This window comes from Peromyscus leucopus, chromosome 15 (genome assembly GCF_004664715.2).
Source record: "Peromyscus leucopus breed LL Stock chromosome 15, UCI_PerLeu_2.1, whole genome shotgun sequence".
In the NCBI taxonomy this organism is placed as follows: domain Eukaryota; kingdom Metazoa; phylum Chordata; class Mammalia; order Rodentia; family Cricetidae; genus Peromyscus; species Peromyscus leucopus.
This window is the reverse complement of record NC_051076.1, coordinates 34,807,575-34,826,830: the sequence shown is the minus strand read 5'-3', so window position 1 is coordinate 34,826,830 and position 19,256 is coordinate 34,807,575. Positions and strand designations below refer to the sequence as shown.

The following is a 19,256-nucleotide window of genomic DNA, read 5'->3' as shown; positions in this document are numbered from 1 at the left end:
AAACCACGTTTCATAAACACTTCCTCTAAATAGCTGCATCTATTTTGTTTTAGATTATATGGGCTATAAAATGAGAAATATAACATTTCTGTTTTATTCTAAAATTAAAATAATCTGCTATGAAAAGAATAAAAGAACTAATAAAAGTATTTTCCAATTACCCTAGTAGTAATCCTGTGTATACGTACAAACTACATCCCATGTGCAAATCTACTGTTCACTATTTATTTCCAGGTATCCAAAATTCACCTTTTAAACTTAATTAAAATTACAATTCAATTATACAAAATGCTATTTTACATTAAAATGAGAAGTAAAGTTCTCCTTGTGGACATCTATTTGTGTTGCCATAGCAACCTTGTTTCAGTACCTACGTGCATGTCTTAGCATCCTGTTTTGTACAGATTTTAAAACCCACCAAACATAATTAAATTTTCACAAATAAATTTGATGACACAAGGAAAACCAGTCACACACCTAGAAGGCAATTCTTATACAGGTTCTTCTTCAAGACAAGCAGCATGTTCTGATTGTGGCCTCGGCATTGAGTAGCTATGGGAAGTAAACAGAGGTCAAAGCCGTCATAACTGCAGCACCATCACATACTTACCCTCTCTCCTTTGCATCTGCACTGGGCACAGCACCAGGGATGCTTGAGGTGGTGGTGGGAGTCATGGTAATCATTGCTGGGCTAAACTGAAGGACTGATAGTTTACTAGAGAGAAGGACACTGTGTTAGCTTCCTTTTGCTCAGAAACGTATTAATTTTGTGGGCAATTATAAGCAGTTGCATTGTCTTATTATAATTTTTCCGTGGGTCCTTCGATAGCTCAGTTGGTAGAGCGGAGGACTGTAGTTGGATCTTCCAGGCGAGACAGTCGATTGGCTTGATCTGTTTGGGAGGCATCTAGGCAGTGGTACCAGGTCCTGGGCTCATTGCATGAGTTAGCTGTTTGAAACCTGGGACTTATGCAGGGATGCTTGGCTCAATCTGGGAGGAGAGGACTGGACCTGCCTAGACTGAATTTATCAGGTCGATCCCAGTCCTGGGGGAGACCTTGATCTGGAGGAGGTGGGAATGGGGGGTGGGTTGGGGGGAAGGGGAGGGGGGCAGGAAGGGAGAGAACAAGGGAATCTGTGGCTATTATATAGAACTGAATAGTATTGTAAAATAAAATAAAATTTAAAAAAATAATAATAATAATTTTTCCTCACCTTAAAATACATTACTGATATAGATTCAATGTTTGTGTTTTCCCAATTTCATGTGTTGGAAACCTGATCCTCAATGAGACCGTATCAAGGGTGGGGCCTTTGAGAGGGACTTACGTCATGGAGTTACAACCCTCATGGGGGTTTTGTACCCTTATAAATGGAACCATAAGTGGAGCTATTTCACCCTCTGTATACCAGATGTGAATGTAATGAAGAGAGCAGTCGGTACCAGGGAGGGGCCTCATGAGGGCACCACCATGTTAAAATTCACATCTAGCCTCTACCATGAGGAATGGCTATGCTTAGATGCTCCCCAGTCTAGGGCCCTCTGTTATGGCAACCTAAATCCACCCAATCTCAGTTTTCTCAGATGGGCTAGGACACAAGAGCACTAAGATATGTCTCGTCTGAACATAGGGTTGGATCTGCGATGTCGGCACTCGAGAAGCTGAGCCGGAGGGATTGTGGTTGGCATGACAGCTTGGGATATGGAACAAGACCCTGGAGACCCTGTGTCAAAAACACAAAGACATTAGAAAGTGTGTGTGTGTTTGTGTGTGTGTGTGGGGGGGTGTGTGTTCTAGTCTCCACCACCCATCAAAAACAGTAACTCTAAAAGATGAATTATTTCATCTTAATTTAAGGTAAAGGGCTTTAAAGGTTATTAAGAGCCCTTCTGAAATTATCAGGGGTACAACACAAAATTTTGACTTTGATGTCAAAGTTCAGATGCCTTCCTCCTCAACCTAGCTGGAAAAGATATCATGATTCACATAATCTAACAAATATCTAATCATAAATTGTGATAGGAAATGGCTCCGTGTATAAAATGCTTATTGTATAAGTGAGAGCACAGGGATTTGGATCCCCAGCAGGGGATGTGGGTGTGGCAGACCTCCTGTCATCCCAGGGGTTAGGAGGTAGAGACAGAGGACTAAGCAGACTACTGAGTCAGTGAATTCTGGTTTCAAGTAAGAGACCCTGCCTCAATGTATATAAGATGGAAACCACCGAGGAAGATACCTAGTGTCAACATCAGCCTCTACATGCACATGGGTATATGTTGCACCTGTACAATCATATACATATACCTACATATTACATATACATATGTGAACACAACCAAATAATTTTTTTTAAGATTTATTTATTTATTATGTATACAGCATGTATGACCAGAAGAGGGCACCAGACCTTATTACAGATGGTTGTGAGCCACCATGTGGTTGCTGGGAATTGAACTCAGGACCTCTGGAAGAGCAGTCAGTACTCTTAACCTCTAAGCCATTTCTCCAGCCCCCCAAATAATTTTAAAAAGAACATCACCACCATATGTAGCATAGAGTCAGAGAAGGAGTGAGCTGTGTCAAATCAGACATCTAAAAGCTAAGCAGGCATTTTATCTGACAACCTCTTACCCTGCAAAGGAGGCCACATTCTGTCTTTTGGAGAGCATGGAAAGGCAACAGGAAGATGTTACTTCCCACACTAGGAACCCCCTGTGGGGTCTTAGCAGCTAGAACAGTGGGAGCATCAAGCTGAGAAACACCATGTTTTATCCCAGGAGACTGTGGAGGAAGATCACTGAGTAAGGGCCAGCATGCATGCCTCGCATAGGGCAGCTCAAGGAACCACATGCCTACCAGTTGCTGCACAAAGTCTGACCTGGGAAGGTGGCCTCCTTATCAGTCCTGTTTGTGCTTCAGAGATTTCCGAGATAAAGCTTCCTGTTTGTCCTCTGAGAGTCTTCCTCATAGACTCTTTATTTAGAGTTAATGTTATAACTCATGGGGAGTTACTGAAGCTTTTGTCTTTCCTCAGCTCCTGATCATTGTTAACATTCAAGTCCTGTTGATCATTGAAGTGGAAGTTTATCTCATAGCAAATATTAGTTATTAGCTAGTGTTAAACCTCTTGTGGTGGGATAGATGTAAAACACTTGGTGGTTGATCTTTACCCTAGAACAAGAGTCATAGTCTCGCCGGGCGGTGGTGGCGACACCTTTAACCCCAGCACTTGGGAGGCAGAGGCAGGCGGATCTTTGTGAGTTCGAGGCCAGCCTGGTCTACAGAGAAAGATCCAGGAAAAGCGCAAAGTTCCACAGAGAAACCCTGTCTCGAAAAACCAAAAAAAAAAAAAAAAAAGAGTCATAGTCTCAGGTGTCTATGACAACCAAGTGGCTAGTTAGATGAAAAATGATTGTAATGAACATTAGTGAGCAGAAACTAAAAAACAAACCACAGCCAACACTCTGGATCAGACAGACTTTATGCCAGAATTTGGCTATGCTACCAGATCTCTGAGATTTGCATTGTGTTTTTTTTTAAAGCAATCAATGATGTATGGTCCAAAATAATATATTCAGTTTTCTAAAATAATACAGTTTTTAATGGTGGCTTTTAATTTACTTTTGTATCATGCAATCCCAACAGATTACATCTATAAGCTATAGTGACATTGGCTATAGCCCACAGGACCTTAAATTGTCACATTACAGCAAACATGCATTGAACATATATTCTGTGGTTCCTATAGGCTGGAGAAGACACCAGAGATACTGAACATGCACGCCTAACCCCTTCTGTCAAGGCGCCCACACTCCAGCAATCAAAATGTGTAGAAAGCTAAAAATTATAACCCACTAGGAAAGAATATATCACAAATATTTAATTTTTAAATAGTGATGAGTACTATAAAAGCAAATATATATCACAGAATCAGAGATGAAAAGAGAAGTAACCGGTGTTTGTGTTGGCTTCAGAAAGATGAGCATGCTTTTATCTAAAGGATGAAACGGAGCAAGAATGCTCTAAACAGGAAGAACTGTATATGCAGAGCCGCTGAGTACCATAGCACTGGGCATGTCTGGGGAACAGGCAGCAGGCATGGGTGATCGATACAGAGCAAACGACAAAAATCACAGAAGAGGCCAGAGAGAAGCTGGGATACATCTATCAAATGTGGCATTATGGACAATGTTAAACATTTGGTGAAATAGGTGAATCTAGACATAACTTCTCAATTCTTCCCTTGCATGGCTTCTGTGCTTAGACCCTATGCAGACCATCGATACACACACTGCAGCACCTGAACTCCCCGCCACCGTTGACCATACTAGGTGCCTTGTTTCCCACTCCTACCTGGAGAATACAGATGCATGCTGATGCCATGAAAACTTGCCACATCTTGAGTGGGTAGATTTTCTGAAGATGGTTTGAGGCAAGGTACAACTAGATAGGAAGGCGAGCTCTGCTGCAATATAACAATTTAGGGAACTGTTTCTGAGTCTCTCCATTGTGTTCCATAAAGTAGAGATAAACAGGAGCATGATCAGGAGAGAGACAGGAGATTAGAAAATACCCGAATGTAACTTCTGTACTTAAACATCATAGCTGAAATGAGAAAGGGTACCAAATGATATCATTAACACATTAGATGGTGTGAAGAAACTGTTAGAGAATATTCATGTATTAAAAAACTGTTTAAAATTTTAAAAGATAAGACTGAAGATTAGCAGAGCATGGGTGAACTGTGACACACTGTCATGTGGTGAGCAGAGCACAGGTGAACTGTGGCACACTATCAAGTGGTATAACGTGTTTAGTTGGGTCCCGGAAGTGGTAGGGGCAGAAAAAGAGCTTGAAGGAAAGAATCGCTTAAAACTTTTCCGATGTGGTGTAGACTACAGATCTGCAGATGAAGAAAGGCCTGATAAGAACCTACCTGCCCCCAGTATCACAGGCTGTCGGTTACTGTACATAGCCTGATGGTAAGACCCTGCTGCTGAAGATACAATGTACTTATGTTACTGAGCACAGAGAAGTTGAGCCGGTCCCCCAACTAGATTAGCGTTCACCCCTAATGACTAGCATTCATGATTCTGGAAGGTTCTTTGCACACTACCAGAGGAGAAATAATTATCAGTTTCATTCAACTACAAACCCTGCAACCTAAACAGAGACCTGCTCTACCCACAAGATATACTGGTACAAGAGGGACACAGCTGTCATGGTGGTTACCAATCACTTCTTGATTACAAGTGGGCAAGAACCTGAGACTAGATGGATCATGGACCCTCGGGGAAAATCCACTACTCTTGTCCTGCTAAAGGAACAGAGTGATAAAATGACTCCTAATAAAATACTGCTGTACCCATAGTTCAATGCATTGCTCAGCCATCATCAGAGAAGCTGCTTCTTGCAGTAGATGAGAATCAACACAGAGGCCCACAACTGGGCAGTGTACAGAGAGCCAGAGACTTTGGGGTACCCTGTCTTAAATAGGATGTCTTTTCCAAGCTCCTTCCCTCAAGGCCCAGGGATTTATGTGAAGGGAGAGGTGGAAAAAATTTAGAGTCAGAGGTGGTGGATGACTCCCAGGAAACAGTGTCTTCCAGACACAAAACTAATGTGCATATGAACTCAGAGTCTGTGACAACATGCATAAGACCCACACAGGTTCAAAGCAGGCAAAATTCCAGCACTGAGAAGGAGAAGTGAGGTCCCACCCTTCACTAAGAAGCTATTCACAACTGGTACCTGCTGAGGAAGAGAAAATTAATTTCTTCAATAGAGTGACACTGGGTATATCAACCATACTCCAGGACAAGCCCCATTCCAGGAGTAGTGGGCCAACACTAAATGGACTCTGTGTTTTGAGATGAGTTTTGTTGTTGTTGTTGTATTGGTGTGTGTGTGTGTGTGTGTGCATGCTCTTTTATTTTGATATTTTTGTCTTATTGACTTTTCTTTTTATTAGTCAGTTTTTCTGTTTTGATTTTTGATTTTTGTTTTTTGTATTTTTCTTTCTTCCTGGTTGTTTTTCAGAGAGAGAGAGAGAGAGAGAGAGAGAGAGAGAGAGAGAGAGAAATCACAAAGCTGGATGGGTAGGGAGTGGGGATAATCTAGTGGGAAGTAAGGCAGAGGAAAGAATGTTTTCAAATTATAATATGAATTTTTTTAATTAAAATAAAAAAAGGAATTGACAAAGCCAAGAAGTAGGAATAGGAAGAAAATCACAACAGAGCATCTCTTGGCCAAATGGCCAAAAACCAATGATAAAGCAAAACTATTGCAAGTAGTCAGAAAAACAGACACCGTACACAGGGAGGGCAAAGTTAAGAAATGGTAGCAGACTTCTTGCTCTGTGATCAGTGCAAATCATGTGACAGTGAGGGGCACCCTTAAAATGGTGTGGCGGGATATACTTGAGTTATAGGACATGAGGAAATCAAGCTGGAACTAACCCGGAAGCTCCTGCTCCACTGGCTAGCTTTCATAGTACTGGAAGATTCTATGCACAGGACTGGGGGAAGAAAGTAATCCATCTTAGTAAGCTATGAACTCTGGGATCTATAAAAACAGCCAGTGAGGTATTGTCTTAGTCGATGATTGATGTGAGAGGCCCAGCCCACTGTGGGAGGTGCCATCCCTCGGCAGGTGGTCCTGGGTGCTATAAGAAAGCAGGCAGAGCAAACCATGGAGAGCCAGACAGTAAACAGCACCCCTCCATGGTTTCTGCCTAAGACCCCGCGTCCAGGTTCCTGTCCTGACTTCCCTCAGCAATGGAGTGTGACCTGAGAGGTACAAGCTGCAGCGAACCGCTTTCCTTCTGGAGTTGCTTACGGTGTGTTTTCCAACAGCAATAGAAACCCTAATAAGACACATATCAAACACAAACGGACACACAAAATATCATCTTATTTATATGACATGGTATAAAAACAGAGTTTTAGTGAAAGAAAGCAGGCGAACAGCTTCTTGGCCTGGGTAGGAGAGAGCATGGATTACAGGTATCGTAAGGATACTTTGAACAAAAGAACCATTCTCTATGTTCACTGTGACTGGCTATCAGACAGTACACATTGGTTAAAGCTCACCAAGTTTCATATTTAAATTTGGTGAACTCTGTTACATATCAATCAAAGGAAATGGCAGGAGGGAGGCTGGGGAGGATGGGGATGGGGAGAGAAAGAAAGGGAGAGCAAGGCCGAAACCAAGCATTCCTCTTTTCAAAAGTGCAATCCATTCAGGAAGAACAGTTCCCACTGGCCCTTGGCCCACCACATAAAACACTTCAGGCTAGATTCCCTGTGCTCCAATAGTTTCGTCTTTTACCAAAGGTAACTGCATCTCAAAGAGAATCTTGGCATCAGCTGACAGCCGTGAACCACTTGGCTTAGTTGAATGGGGACCACTGCTGGCAAAGAGGAAGCCAGCGTCCCTTGATTGCCTAGAACCCTGACCTCTCCCTTCCTGCTCTCACTTGCTCCATCTCTACCGTGTCTCAACCCTCCCAACTCCCTTTAACATAGGTTCTTCTTCAAAAGCGGAAGACTCGTTTCTACATTGCCCCCCTGCTGCTGGAGGGAACACCCAGTATGTGTAGGTTGCCGATGGGTCTTTGCACAGTGAAGTGAGGTATCTTCACTTCTGGGACAGACTGCTTTCATATTCCCAAGGAGTAGATGGCATACAGGAGCTAGAGGCTGAGACTGGGATATGGAGAAGAGTGAGACTAAGCCTATTGCCAAGGAGCGACTGAGAAACAAACAAACAAACAAACAAAAAAGGTCTGGGAATGATTGCAGTGGGAAAGAAGACATGATATTTTCAGTGCCAAACAAAACAATATGTAAAGAGTGCACACATCCCATGCTGATAGTAAGGTAGCATGACTCCTGAAGGACTCTGAGGAAAGCATCCTGATTCTCATATTAGAAGATGGTTTACTGATGAAATGTGATTTGAGTCTCTGATTACACATAAACAATTGTTCCAATGTGCCAAAAACTAACTTAGTCAATCTTAACTAATCTTTGCTAGTAGCGATTATTCTTCAGGTCATCATAGTATTGTGTAGATGTGGGGATAGAAGTAAGTATATGTCTCTTTCTGATTAGGAAAGTTGCTGTGAAAAGCAGGTAATTTGCAGAGAGCTCACCTAGTGTTGTCCACACTGGAGAATGATGGAAAACTCCAGATGTCTCTGTGGCTGTTATTCTTCAGGAGCTTCCTATCCTGACCACACATTCCCAGCGGAGAGGATGGATGATGTTGTGGCTCCTGGAGAAGAGTACACCTATGTGTGGCTCATCACTGAGGACAGCGGGCCCACACCCGATGACCCTCCGTGCCTCACCCACATCTACTACTCCTATGAAAACCTGACCCAGGATTTCAACTCGGGGCTGATTGGACCTCTGCTTATCTGTAAGAAAGGTAAAAGCAATAATACCAGATTCAACCCCAGCAAAGATGCTGGGGTGGCTGGGAGATGATCCTGGGATAAGACTTGGGAGAACCTTGGTGCCTTCCTGTAAGTGAGGCAGGAGAACACCGTGGAGACCAGATCATGAATGAGAGAAAATGGTACCTGGTCCTGGCTTTCCTGTCTCTTCTAAAACCTCCCATCATCTTAGGCCTGGCTATTTCCTTCAGGTCTGTTCTGACATCGTGCGGGCATGTTTGTATGAGAGTAATCTTTACCTCAAGGCCAGGTCTATTTATTTTAAAAGTGCACAGCACCCTACTCCCTGGGAGAGTTCCTGGAAAGGACACTGGCTGGGACAACTGGCCTCGCTGAGGTTCGTTTTGATTTGGTTTATAAGCGTGTATACCCCAGCTCTCTTCCTCTGTTGTGATTTGGTTGAGGGTGGGTTGGTTGCTTAGTTGGTTGGTTGGTTGGTTAGTTAGTTGGTTAGTTGTCTTTTATTTTTTTAGTAAGCAAGGCCTTGAACTCACAGTGATATTTCTCCCTCAGCTTCCCAAGTGGTAGGATTACAGGTGTGAGCCACCATTCCCAGCTCGGCTTTCTTTCTTTCTTTCTTTCTTTTCTTTTTTTTTTTTTTTAAAAAAAGATTTATTTACTTATTGTGTATACAGTGTTCTGTTTCCATGTATCCCTGTAGGCCAGAAGAAGGAGCCAGATCTCATTACAGATAGTTGTGAGCCACCATGTGGGTGCTGGGATTTGAACTCAGGACCTCTGGAAGAACAGCCAGTTCTTAACCTCTGAGCCATCTCTCCAGCCCTTGGCTTGCTTTCTTACAAACAAGTTGAACCCTTTAGGTGACGCCCACAGATTTTGTGAGTGTCGACTTTTGCTGACCTATGCAGATGTGTGTCTTTGAGACCTGGAATCTGAGGACCTTAAAGAATGAGGTGGACTGCAGTCTAATGCTGTAGACCATTTTACATCAGTTTCAGAGTACTTTTATACATGAATGAAAGAAAGAAAGCAATGATCCAAGGAAGGTTGTTTGAGTTCAGAAAAACATGATCAGAAACACATGTAAATAAACTCCAGTAAGCACATACCAAATATTGACAGAGCAGCCCTTTCCCAGAACTTTCTCAGACAGACCAATCTAAACACATTTGCCTGGCACGTATCATAGTTTATGTCTGGGAAGCATGAAGGCCATATCCAGATTCAGGGTACCCTGAGGATGGCATTCAGCATGTCCTCTCACCAGACTGGGTTCTACAGCTATGTTCTGACATCCAACAAGAATAAATATGTCTTATAAATCAAGTGTAAATGTTTAACACGGGAGGCATGAAAGCATGTCTAAGAACAATCCAGGGAACTAAATGCACCTGAGGTAAAAGGCCCTCTGCCTTTTTTTCCTGAGGCCTCTGTCACAGATCCCCAAGGCATTGTTCACCATATGCCCTTCTTTTGACCGTGTTCCAGCAGTGAGGAATCCCATGAGCTGTGCTTCTCAGAAATACATTTGACTTTCTCTTTCATTGCCTTGCTCTGAGAGGCTCCAACTCATCTTTCACTGAAGCAATTAAAGGACCACAGCAAACTGACATGGGGATAATGTCCTTTATACCTGTGCACAGATCATATACCTAGCTACTTACTCATCATACAGTACATGTTTTAATTTCCTGGCATATATACTATATTTGCATTGAAAAAACTGTTAATCTTATAAAAGGCTTTTTCATTTTATCACCATTTTTACTCATATAAGGATTGGTTTATCTCGATACCAACAGCTCTCTAGTCGAGTATCCCACTTATGTATAAATGAGGAAGCTGTATTCAACATGAGGTGTTGTGTTGTACCGTCTACGCTAAGGTGCATGTTCTGGTCTAGAAGACTGGAAGAAATGGGTGCTTTTCCTTGTTGATGATGTTAGTTTTGGATTTTATTTTATCAAGTGAACAATTGTCCATTTATTTCATGTAAATATTATTTTTTTTAACTTTTTATTGATTCTTTGTGGATTTCACATCACACATCCCGAGCCCATTCATCCCCCTGCCCCTTTACAACCACTCTCTACCCCTGCAACCCCCCCACCTCCCCCACCTCCCCCATGAAACAAAACACAATCAAACGTAAAAGAAAAGAAAAATCTCACTGTAGAAGCCGAAGTATGATAAGGTTGAGTCACACAGTGTACCCTTTAGTCCATACATCTTTACTTTCAAATGTTCACTGCAATGAGTCTTGGGTCTGGTTTGAGGCCTCTGGTTTCTGCTGGGCCATCCTAGACATCATCTTAGACAGGCTCCTGGACTCCTCTCAGCATTCTGCTGTTGCCCTGTGTCATGGAGATCCCGCAGCTTTGGATCTGCAGGACCGGCCCCTTCACATGCTCCAGCAGATCATATATGGGGTGGGTGTTGGGGTGGGCCAACTCATAACCCTGCTTCTGGGCCTGGGTGGTAGCTGGGTGGATCAGTCCACCAGCTCTCCCTCATCCTCATCACCAAGGTGAACTCTCCGACACCTCCTTGGCTAGCTCCCCATATATAGCAAGCAGCAAGGGGTAGGGCCTGTTCCTCCTGCTCTCTCACCTGCACCTACACCACCAGGGCCAGCTCTACTGTGTGCCCAGGAGAGGTACAGGGGCCCCTCCCCAGAGTGCTGCAGCCGGTGAGGGTCAGAATCAGCCCTTCCACTCTCACGACCTCAAGGCCAGCTCCCCCACTCGCCACAGGCAGCAGGGGGCAAGGAAAGAGAATTTTGGCTTTTGAGGGTAGACTATTACTGCGTAATCCAGAATGGACTTGTACTCCCTACATAGCCCAGGATTGCCTCAAACTCATGATCCTCCTGCCTCAGCTTCCTGAATACTGTAATTATAGGAATAGATCCTATTCCCTGGCTGGGAATGTATGCTTCAAGTTTATATAAACATTACTTGTTTCTGGCCCCCAATCGTGATGGAAGCCTGTCTCTTCTTTCTCAGGCACACTCACTGAGGATGGGACTCAGAAAATGTTTGACAAGCAACACGTGCTGCTGTTTGCTGTGTTTGATGAAAGCAAGAGCTGGAGCCAGTCGCCATCCCTAATGTACACAGTCAATGGCTTTGTGAACAGGACGATGCCAGGTAACACAGCGGCCGTACAACATTCAGCAAAGACAGGGTCGCCAGTACCTTGGCCCCACGGTTTCTTTAAGGCAGCTTGCCACATACACTGGTTTCCAGTGCCTAGTGGCAAATTATCACACGCTTGTGCAATGATTCAGTGACTCTTGTGATTTTTATCATCATCATCTTTTCCTACCTAACCCAGGAAGTACAACAGATAAATCAGAGGGTAACAAGGAACCTTGTTTTCTATAGCCTTGTCAAGCGCAGCCTTCTGAGCCCTACTCAAGTACAGAGTGCTCAAGTCACTCTCTATAGGAATGGTCAACAGAAGGAGTGAAATAAAGAGGGCTGGAGAGATGGCTCAGCGGTTAAGAGCACTGGCTGCTCTTCCAGAGGTCCTGAGTTCAAGTCCCAGGAACCACATGGTGGCTCATAACCATCTGCAATAGGATATGATACCCTCTTTGGTGTGCATGAAGACAGAGCATTCATGTACATAAAATACATAAATACATAAATCTTAAAAAAAAAGATACTTGTAGTACAGATAAACAGGAGGCTGCTCTACTATATAGATATATTAGTAGCTGTTCAAAAGTCTATTGATAAACAATATTCAGTGGCATATAGAATGTTTTCTCTTCCCATCTGCAGACAGAGTTTTGTAAAAAATTAAAATCATACCAACTGTTAAGTCGGGGGAGGGGGAATCAGACTTCCACTGTGCTGGTCAATTTTATATAAATAAAATACTGAATGCTGTCTACTATGTGAAGAAAAGGTGTTTAAAAACAATTCAGTTTTAGAAGCAGAAAACTCAAGACTGGCAGGTTCATCAGCTCAGCCTTGGGTGAGGGACCACATGTCTGTGTCATAGTAGGGCATAGAAGCAAAAAGGAGATGGCTACATGTAGAAGGGCCAAGAACAGAGATGGCCTTGCTTCATAATAACTCACTCTCATGAGACTTAACCAAGGTCCCGTGAGACCTACATTAATCTCTTCCAGGGACAATACCTCCAGTGCCCTAACCACTTCCCCTAGGCGCTGTGTTTCAAAGGTTCTGCCACCTGAAATTCACCACACAGAGCCAAGCTTTTGGTATACGAGCCTTTTTGGAGACATACCATAACCATAGCAACCACCTATACCTCTTCTTCTATGTCTTTCTAGGAGAACTGCTGGGGAATGAAAATCCAGGATATTCGTTCGTGTTTGTGTGTTGTGTGTGTGTGTGTGTGTGAGATATAGTAATAACAACTCAGGGAGAAAGGCTTGATTTGATCTTTCTTTACTCCCATGGTGACTGGGAAACTGTTCATTTGCTCCATGGGAGAGTCTAACCTTGACTTTTACCCTGGATATACATTTCAAATTTCAAATTTACAATCACAGGATACAAGATAATTGGCTAAAAATTGGTCCCTTAGGATATGTATATACATATACATATAAATAAATGAATGAATAAATAAATCAGTAAATCCCATAGTATATATCATATACCATATTTATATTCAGTTTAGGGAAAAAATGAAAATATTTCCCTATTAAAAAATTTGAGGGGACCTGGGTTCGACCCTTAAGGCTCACATGGTGGAAAGAGAGAATCAACTTTCACAGGTTATCCTCTGACACCCACACACGAATCATGTGATTTATGCCCATACACAAAAATCAATAAATAACTGTAAACAAAAATACAGAAAACACTGTCAAGAGTTGAGGTCTGGTATTGCTTTCGATTTTTATTCTATTTCATTTGGCGCCATCTTCTGCCTGGCTCATGCAGCTCTGGGTATTGATTCTGTGTCCCAAAACTGGGTTCTTGCAAACCTGAGACCAAGCTAACTGACTCTACCTTGGAAGATCTGAATTCATACCTCACTCATTTCCCTGCCTCTGTGTTCTCCTTACCGACTAGTAGTTCAATATGCTGTTTCCAGAAATGGGATTAACAATCCCATTATCTGTGTCCTGACAGGCAGAATAATCCATGTAAATATACAAAAGCTGAAACAGTGGACTATGTGTACAAATTAAACAGAAACAACTTGATCAGAATAGAGAGATTATAAACTTGTAGTTGAAAAAGAATTTTCAAATAAATGCAAAAGAACAAGAAAAAGGAAGAAAAATGATTAGTAGATACAATAGTTACATAAAGGCCCCAGTCTTCTGGAGCAGCATACAGTGAATAGACATGACAATACTACAGTGGATGTGTTCATTACTGGACTCAGTGCGAGTCATTTCTGAAGTGAATAAACACACCCACAGAAACACACATACCTTTCTGTTCACGATGCCTTCTCAAAGGACAAGGGCCTCGAGGGATGAGAAGCCAGTTCCCAGACCATCCTCTTCTACCTGGTGATCATGAATCTGGGTAGGAGCCAAGCCTGGACTCTTTCCCGGAGCAAGTGAACATTTTCTCAATCACTGTGGCAACAAATAACGCAAAGAAGAGCTTTTCCCTCGGTTCTTTCTTCCTCGTTTTATCAATCTGTCCATAAAAAGCTCTTGAGGTCCAGTTACAACGAGGATACCAGTAACACAGAGAGCAATCCATTGTCACTAAAATAATTCAAAAGTGGGTAAAGACACAATGGAAAATTCATCAGTGTATCTTCACACTTTACTTTGACAGCACTTGACCGCTAGCTGCATGAAAAGATTAGCTACTGACACTCTGGTCTATGGGAGGTGCTGGTGACTTCTTCCAACTGAAGCTAGATTGATGTGACCAGTCACTCCACTTTGCCCGGGACTTTATCAATGCATACACTGCGAGCCCTGTGTCTTGAGAGACCTCTCAGTCCTGGACAAACTGAGATGGTTCGTCACATATTCAGCTGCCCCCTAGCCTTAGTCCTTTCAGTTCTAGGGGAGTGATCCCCATTCTAAGCTCTATCCCCCCTTTAGGGTGCTACTTGCTACATGAGTTGTGACTTTGTTTGCCTGCCACTATACATTTGGATTTGTCTCTCCCTCTCAGATATAACAGTCTGTGCCCATGACCATGTCAGCTGGCATCTGATGGGGATGAGCTCGGGGCCAGAGTTGTTCTCTATTCACTTCAATGGCCAAGTCCTGGAACAGAACCAGCACAAGGTGTCCACCATCACACTGGTCAGTGCTACATCTACGACCGCGAACATGACTGTGAGCCCAGAAGGAAAGTGGATTGTGTCTTCTCTCATCCCAAAGCATTATCAAGGCAAGAAACCTTTCTGACCATCTTGTGTAGGGTGCAGCTCCGTGTGTCTCTCTTTTACCCTCTAGTCAGCCCCGCCTATGGTCCCAATGACACCATTAGACCCTCAGCTCTTAGACTCATGGCCCATTGTTTGGGGATGAAGGAAGTCCAGGCATTGACAGAGACCTTTTAAAATAAAACAAAAGCTGACGAGCTCTCTACTTCCATGAATGAGGAGAAAACTAGTGCTTCTGTAGATGTATTCTTGGGTGTCTGTCATACATAGCCAAGGGAAGGAACCCAGAGGTTAGATAGAGCAAGGCAAACATCCACAAATCTCTAGATGTATGGAGTTGCCGAGGCTGACAAGGCCGAACATGAACATGGTCCTGTACAATGAAATGAACACAAAAGCCTGGCACAGAAACCAACTCAACCAGTGTGTGCTGAATGGACCATAGATGCTCCGTTGTCTGTTTGTTTCACTGAGGAAGAGTCTTCCACTGTAGCCCAAGCTGCCCTGAAACTCATGGCAACCCTCCCATTTGAGCCTCCCCAATGCTGGGATTATAGGCTTGAGTCAGCACACCGGCTAGAAACGGACTTTAGAGAACATCTGTGAATTCTCCCGAACCAGCAGGAGTCATATGGCATCATTTAAATGAAACAGTTAACTGTCATATCCCACATTTTTGCTTCTAGACTGTTGAGAGGGTCACTCATGCTGATAGAGATGAAAATCTAAGCACATTCTGTTACTGTGGGAAACTGTTAACCACTAGGCGTGTAGGCACTTGAGAAATAAATATTATATGAGATAATTTTGTTTTCCTTCTAAGCAATGAAAATTATGTTGAAGTGACATACTGATAAACCACCACTGTGGTATCGTTATTAATAGCAGGAATAAAGCAAAAATAAAACTAAAATTAAAGACAAGTGGTATGAATTATTAATAATCACATTAAGGATACACTATTGTGTTCTTCATTTTTTGTTTGTTTGTTTTTTGTTTTTCGAGACAGGGTTTCCCTGTGTAGCTTTGTGCCTTTCCTGGAACTCACTCTGTAGACCAGGCAGGCCTCGAACTCACAGGATCCACTTGCCTCTGCCTCCCGAGTGCTGGGATTAAAGGCGTGCGCCACCACTGCCCGGCTTGTGTTCTTCCTTTAGCAAAGGGACGAATAACAAGAAAAGACAAATTTTCATATTTAGTTAGTTATTTTGGAGCGAGAGAGAGGAAGAAAGAGAGAGAGAGAGAGAGAGAGAGAGAGAGAGAGAGAGAGAGCTGTGTTAAGGATCAAACACAAGACCATCTACATGCTAAGCCCACACTTGACCATAGAGCTCTACCCCAGCCCTCGTCCCAGGGTGTTCAGTTTGCTCCTGGTGCGGAAGAAATGCAGGGAACCTTTCCAACCTCTTCCTCTAGCCCTCGACTCACCCTGCTTTCTGCTCTTGCCTCCTCTGTGGCCCATTAAAAGTGCTAGGCCGGGCGGCGGTGGTGGTGGGGTGTGGTGGTGTGCTTTTCACATTGAGCAGACAGCGGATCTGTGAGTCGAGGCAGCTGCTAAAGTGAGCTCAGGAAACGAAAAAAAAAATATTCAAAAAACCAAAAAAAAAAAAAAAAAGAGTGCTAAACTCAAATGACTAAAAGTTATCTGAGCAGTGCTTTGCTGTTAGTATTTGTCTCCCATGAAATTTTTTTAAAATACACCTTTTGATGAAATTTTTCTCTTAAATTCTACTACTGACTTTATATCCTAATCCAGCTGGGATGCAGGCTTACATTGACATTAAAAACTGCCTGAAGAAAACCAGGAATCCCAAGACCCTCACTCGAGAGCAGAGGCGACACATGAAGAGATGGGAGTACTTCATTGCAGCAGAGGAAGTCATCTGGAACTATGCACCCGTGATCCCTGCAAATATGGACAAGTGAGTCGGGGTAGAGACATGTCCCTTGGAGTCCTTAGTGTGTGAGGCTGGAATCTGATGTCATGAGTGGCCAGCTCTCAAGAGACATGTGTATTGATTTCCACCTACATATTCTTATCCTCATCAACATTTAATTACCCCCAAATCACCATAGCAATGTAGCCTGATGATAATAACAAGAACAACGGCATCTAGAACTCGTTGAATGCTTGTTATTGCTAATCCTTGTAGTAGATGTTTGCTAAGGGCTTCACATCAGTTCTACAGATTCAGTGCTACTCTTCTGTTCTCATACCTGAGAGAAGATGCCAGAATAATAAAAAAAAAAATGGAAGTTCTAGTAACTCTTCATATGACATTCATAATAAGAAAAATGAAGATGAAATTTCACTGGAATGCTGTCCCGTACCTATCAGACTGGCAGGTTCATCTTAACACCACCGATTGGCAGGTTCCCCACTGCCAAGGCTGTGGGAAACAAAACTGATCCCACATTCTGATGACCTAGTGTGCTTCTAAAGCCATTCTGTGGGATAACTTGACAAAATATGTTATAATTGTAAGCACATATACCCTTTCTACCAACACCATGCTCTTGAATTTAATTGTACAAAAGTATTCTTGTTCACAGGCTGTATGAATAGGGCGCTCACTGCTGCACTGTTAATAATAATAAAAAATTAAAACCAATTCCAAAAGTCCATCAGTTGGAAAAGGGTATCAAGTTATAGCACATTCATGCATTAGAGTACTATGAATCCACAAAAAGAAAGGAAAGGAAAAAAAAAAAGGAAGGTACAGACATTCTCTGTCAGCATAGCTGCTTCTTATCAGGTACTTATGACTCATTCAGTGGTGGAGGAGGTGACTCTTGTTTGTTAGTTTTTGGCTGCATAGAGAACATCAAGATGTTGCAAACGACACTGAGAATGTTCCCAGAAGTAGCATTCTAGCTAACCCCAAAGCAGAACTTGCATGTGCAAGGGTCTCCCACCGCGTATCGCACCGGACTCTCGACTTGAAGTAGTTTAACTTTTGTTTTATTATTTCATTTCACTTTAAGGAAATACAGGTCTTTGCACTTGGATAATTTCTCCAATCGGATTGGAAAACAGTATAAGAAAGTTATTTACAGGCAGTATGAAGAAGAGACCTTCACCAAACGCACGGAGAATCCTGGTTTCAAACAAAGTGGGATTTTGGGCCCTATTATCAGAGCCCAGGTCAGGGACACACTCAAGGTAAGCAAAGAAATATGGAAGCAGGGAAGAATTAAACTATGAAAGACAGACCAAGTGTTGACAGTTTTCAATATTTTTGAATGTGTTCATTCAATTTAAATTGTAAGTTCAAACATAGCTTAGTATTAGTATTTCATTCATTTATAGCCTACTCAAAAATACAAAAAGAACCTTGACGGACAATCAAACTAAAGGAAAATAAAACAGTCGCTGTCAATGAGGAGTCAAGAATAGTATGGGAGCAAAGACCATAAGACCACAAATAAGTGTAAGGAAACATACCCGTACAATCCCAAGGTTGTCTGCAAAGCTTCTCCTAACATTTATAGCAAATTAAAGAGGAAATAGGCCTGGGCAAGATTGGCATACCTGTGAACACACAATTTGCCTGAGATAGAGAGCCAGGAGAAATCCCTTGCGGTGCCTTTTCAAGTCAGTGTCCTTGACAACATCCCCCAAACTGTCACAAAGCAGAAGAGTCAGGTGGCTTTTGAAAATGATGTCACTCATTATCAGTGTGAACATCCGAGTTAGGAGAGTGAAAAGAAAATAACTCCTCAGGGCAGTCTGAGTATGTGGCTCTCATGACTGGTCTCTATTAAAGCTGCATTTGTATATGTTGGGCTGGCAAGATGGCTCAGTGCAGAAAGGCATTTGATGCCAAGCCTGAATACCTGAGTTCATTGCCTGGGGCCTATGGTGGAGAGAGTCAACTCCCACGGGTTGCCTTCTGATATCGAATGCACACTGTAACAGGCATGCCCTTAAACACACCACACACACACACACACACACACACACACACACACACACACGTAGTAATAATAATTTACTTGAACATTACATCACATCACAGAGCTAGGTAAGGATCCAAGCAGCTGACAATTGAAGGCTACAATCTTCAGCAAGACCCTAGGAGGTAGATAATCTAACAGATCGGGGGTGATTTGAAGACTTTGTCAGCAAACCAAGTAAAAGAGAAGGCTGCAGTTACCTATTGAAGATTAACAGGCAAATTAGGAGTTCGATAAAGATCATGCCTCGGACGGAGCCTATTTGTTCATTTGAAAAGAATCAAGTGACAAAGCCTTCTTTCCCACTGTCTTTCCCCTTTTTCCTTCCTTCCTCAGTTTTGGCTCCACTATGATGCTTTAGGTTTCAGCACCAGCATATTCTGTTGGGAGCTCAGGGTCTGGCTAGTGGGACCCTTCAGGAAGATAACTTCACTGACTATGATCTCAGGGAGCCTGGCAGGCAGAAGAGCATCGTGGTCAGAGGGGAAAGGGAACGGATGTGGTCCAATCTGAAAGAATAAGGGGAG

The 19,256-nt window shown here is 42.8% G+C and overlaps 1 protein-coding gene across 1 annotated transcript in view; it reads left to right on the top strand.

Moving 5' to 3' along the window:
* Window positions 1-19,256, top strand: part of F5 (coagulation factor V) — a 77,192-nt gene that overhangs the window by 16,377 nt on the left and 41,559 nt on the right. Inside the window, 5 exon segments of the mRNA XM_028864411.2 lie at window positions 8,223-8,435; window positions 11,430-11,573; window positions 14,556-14,777; window positions 16,529-16,694; window positions 17,758-17,935. Coding sequence (XP_028720244.1) covers window positions 8,223-8,435; window positions 11,430-11,573; window positions 14,556-14,777; window positions 16,529-16,694; window positions 17,758-17,935 — 923 coding nt within the window.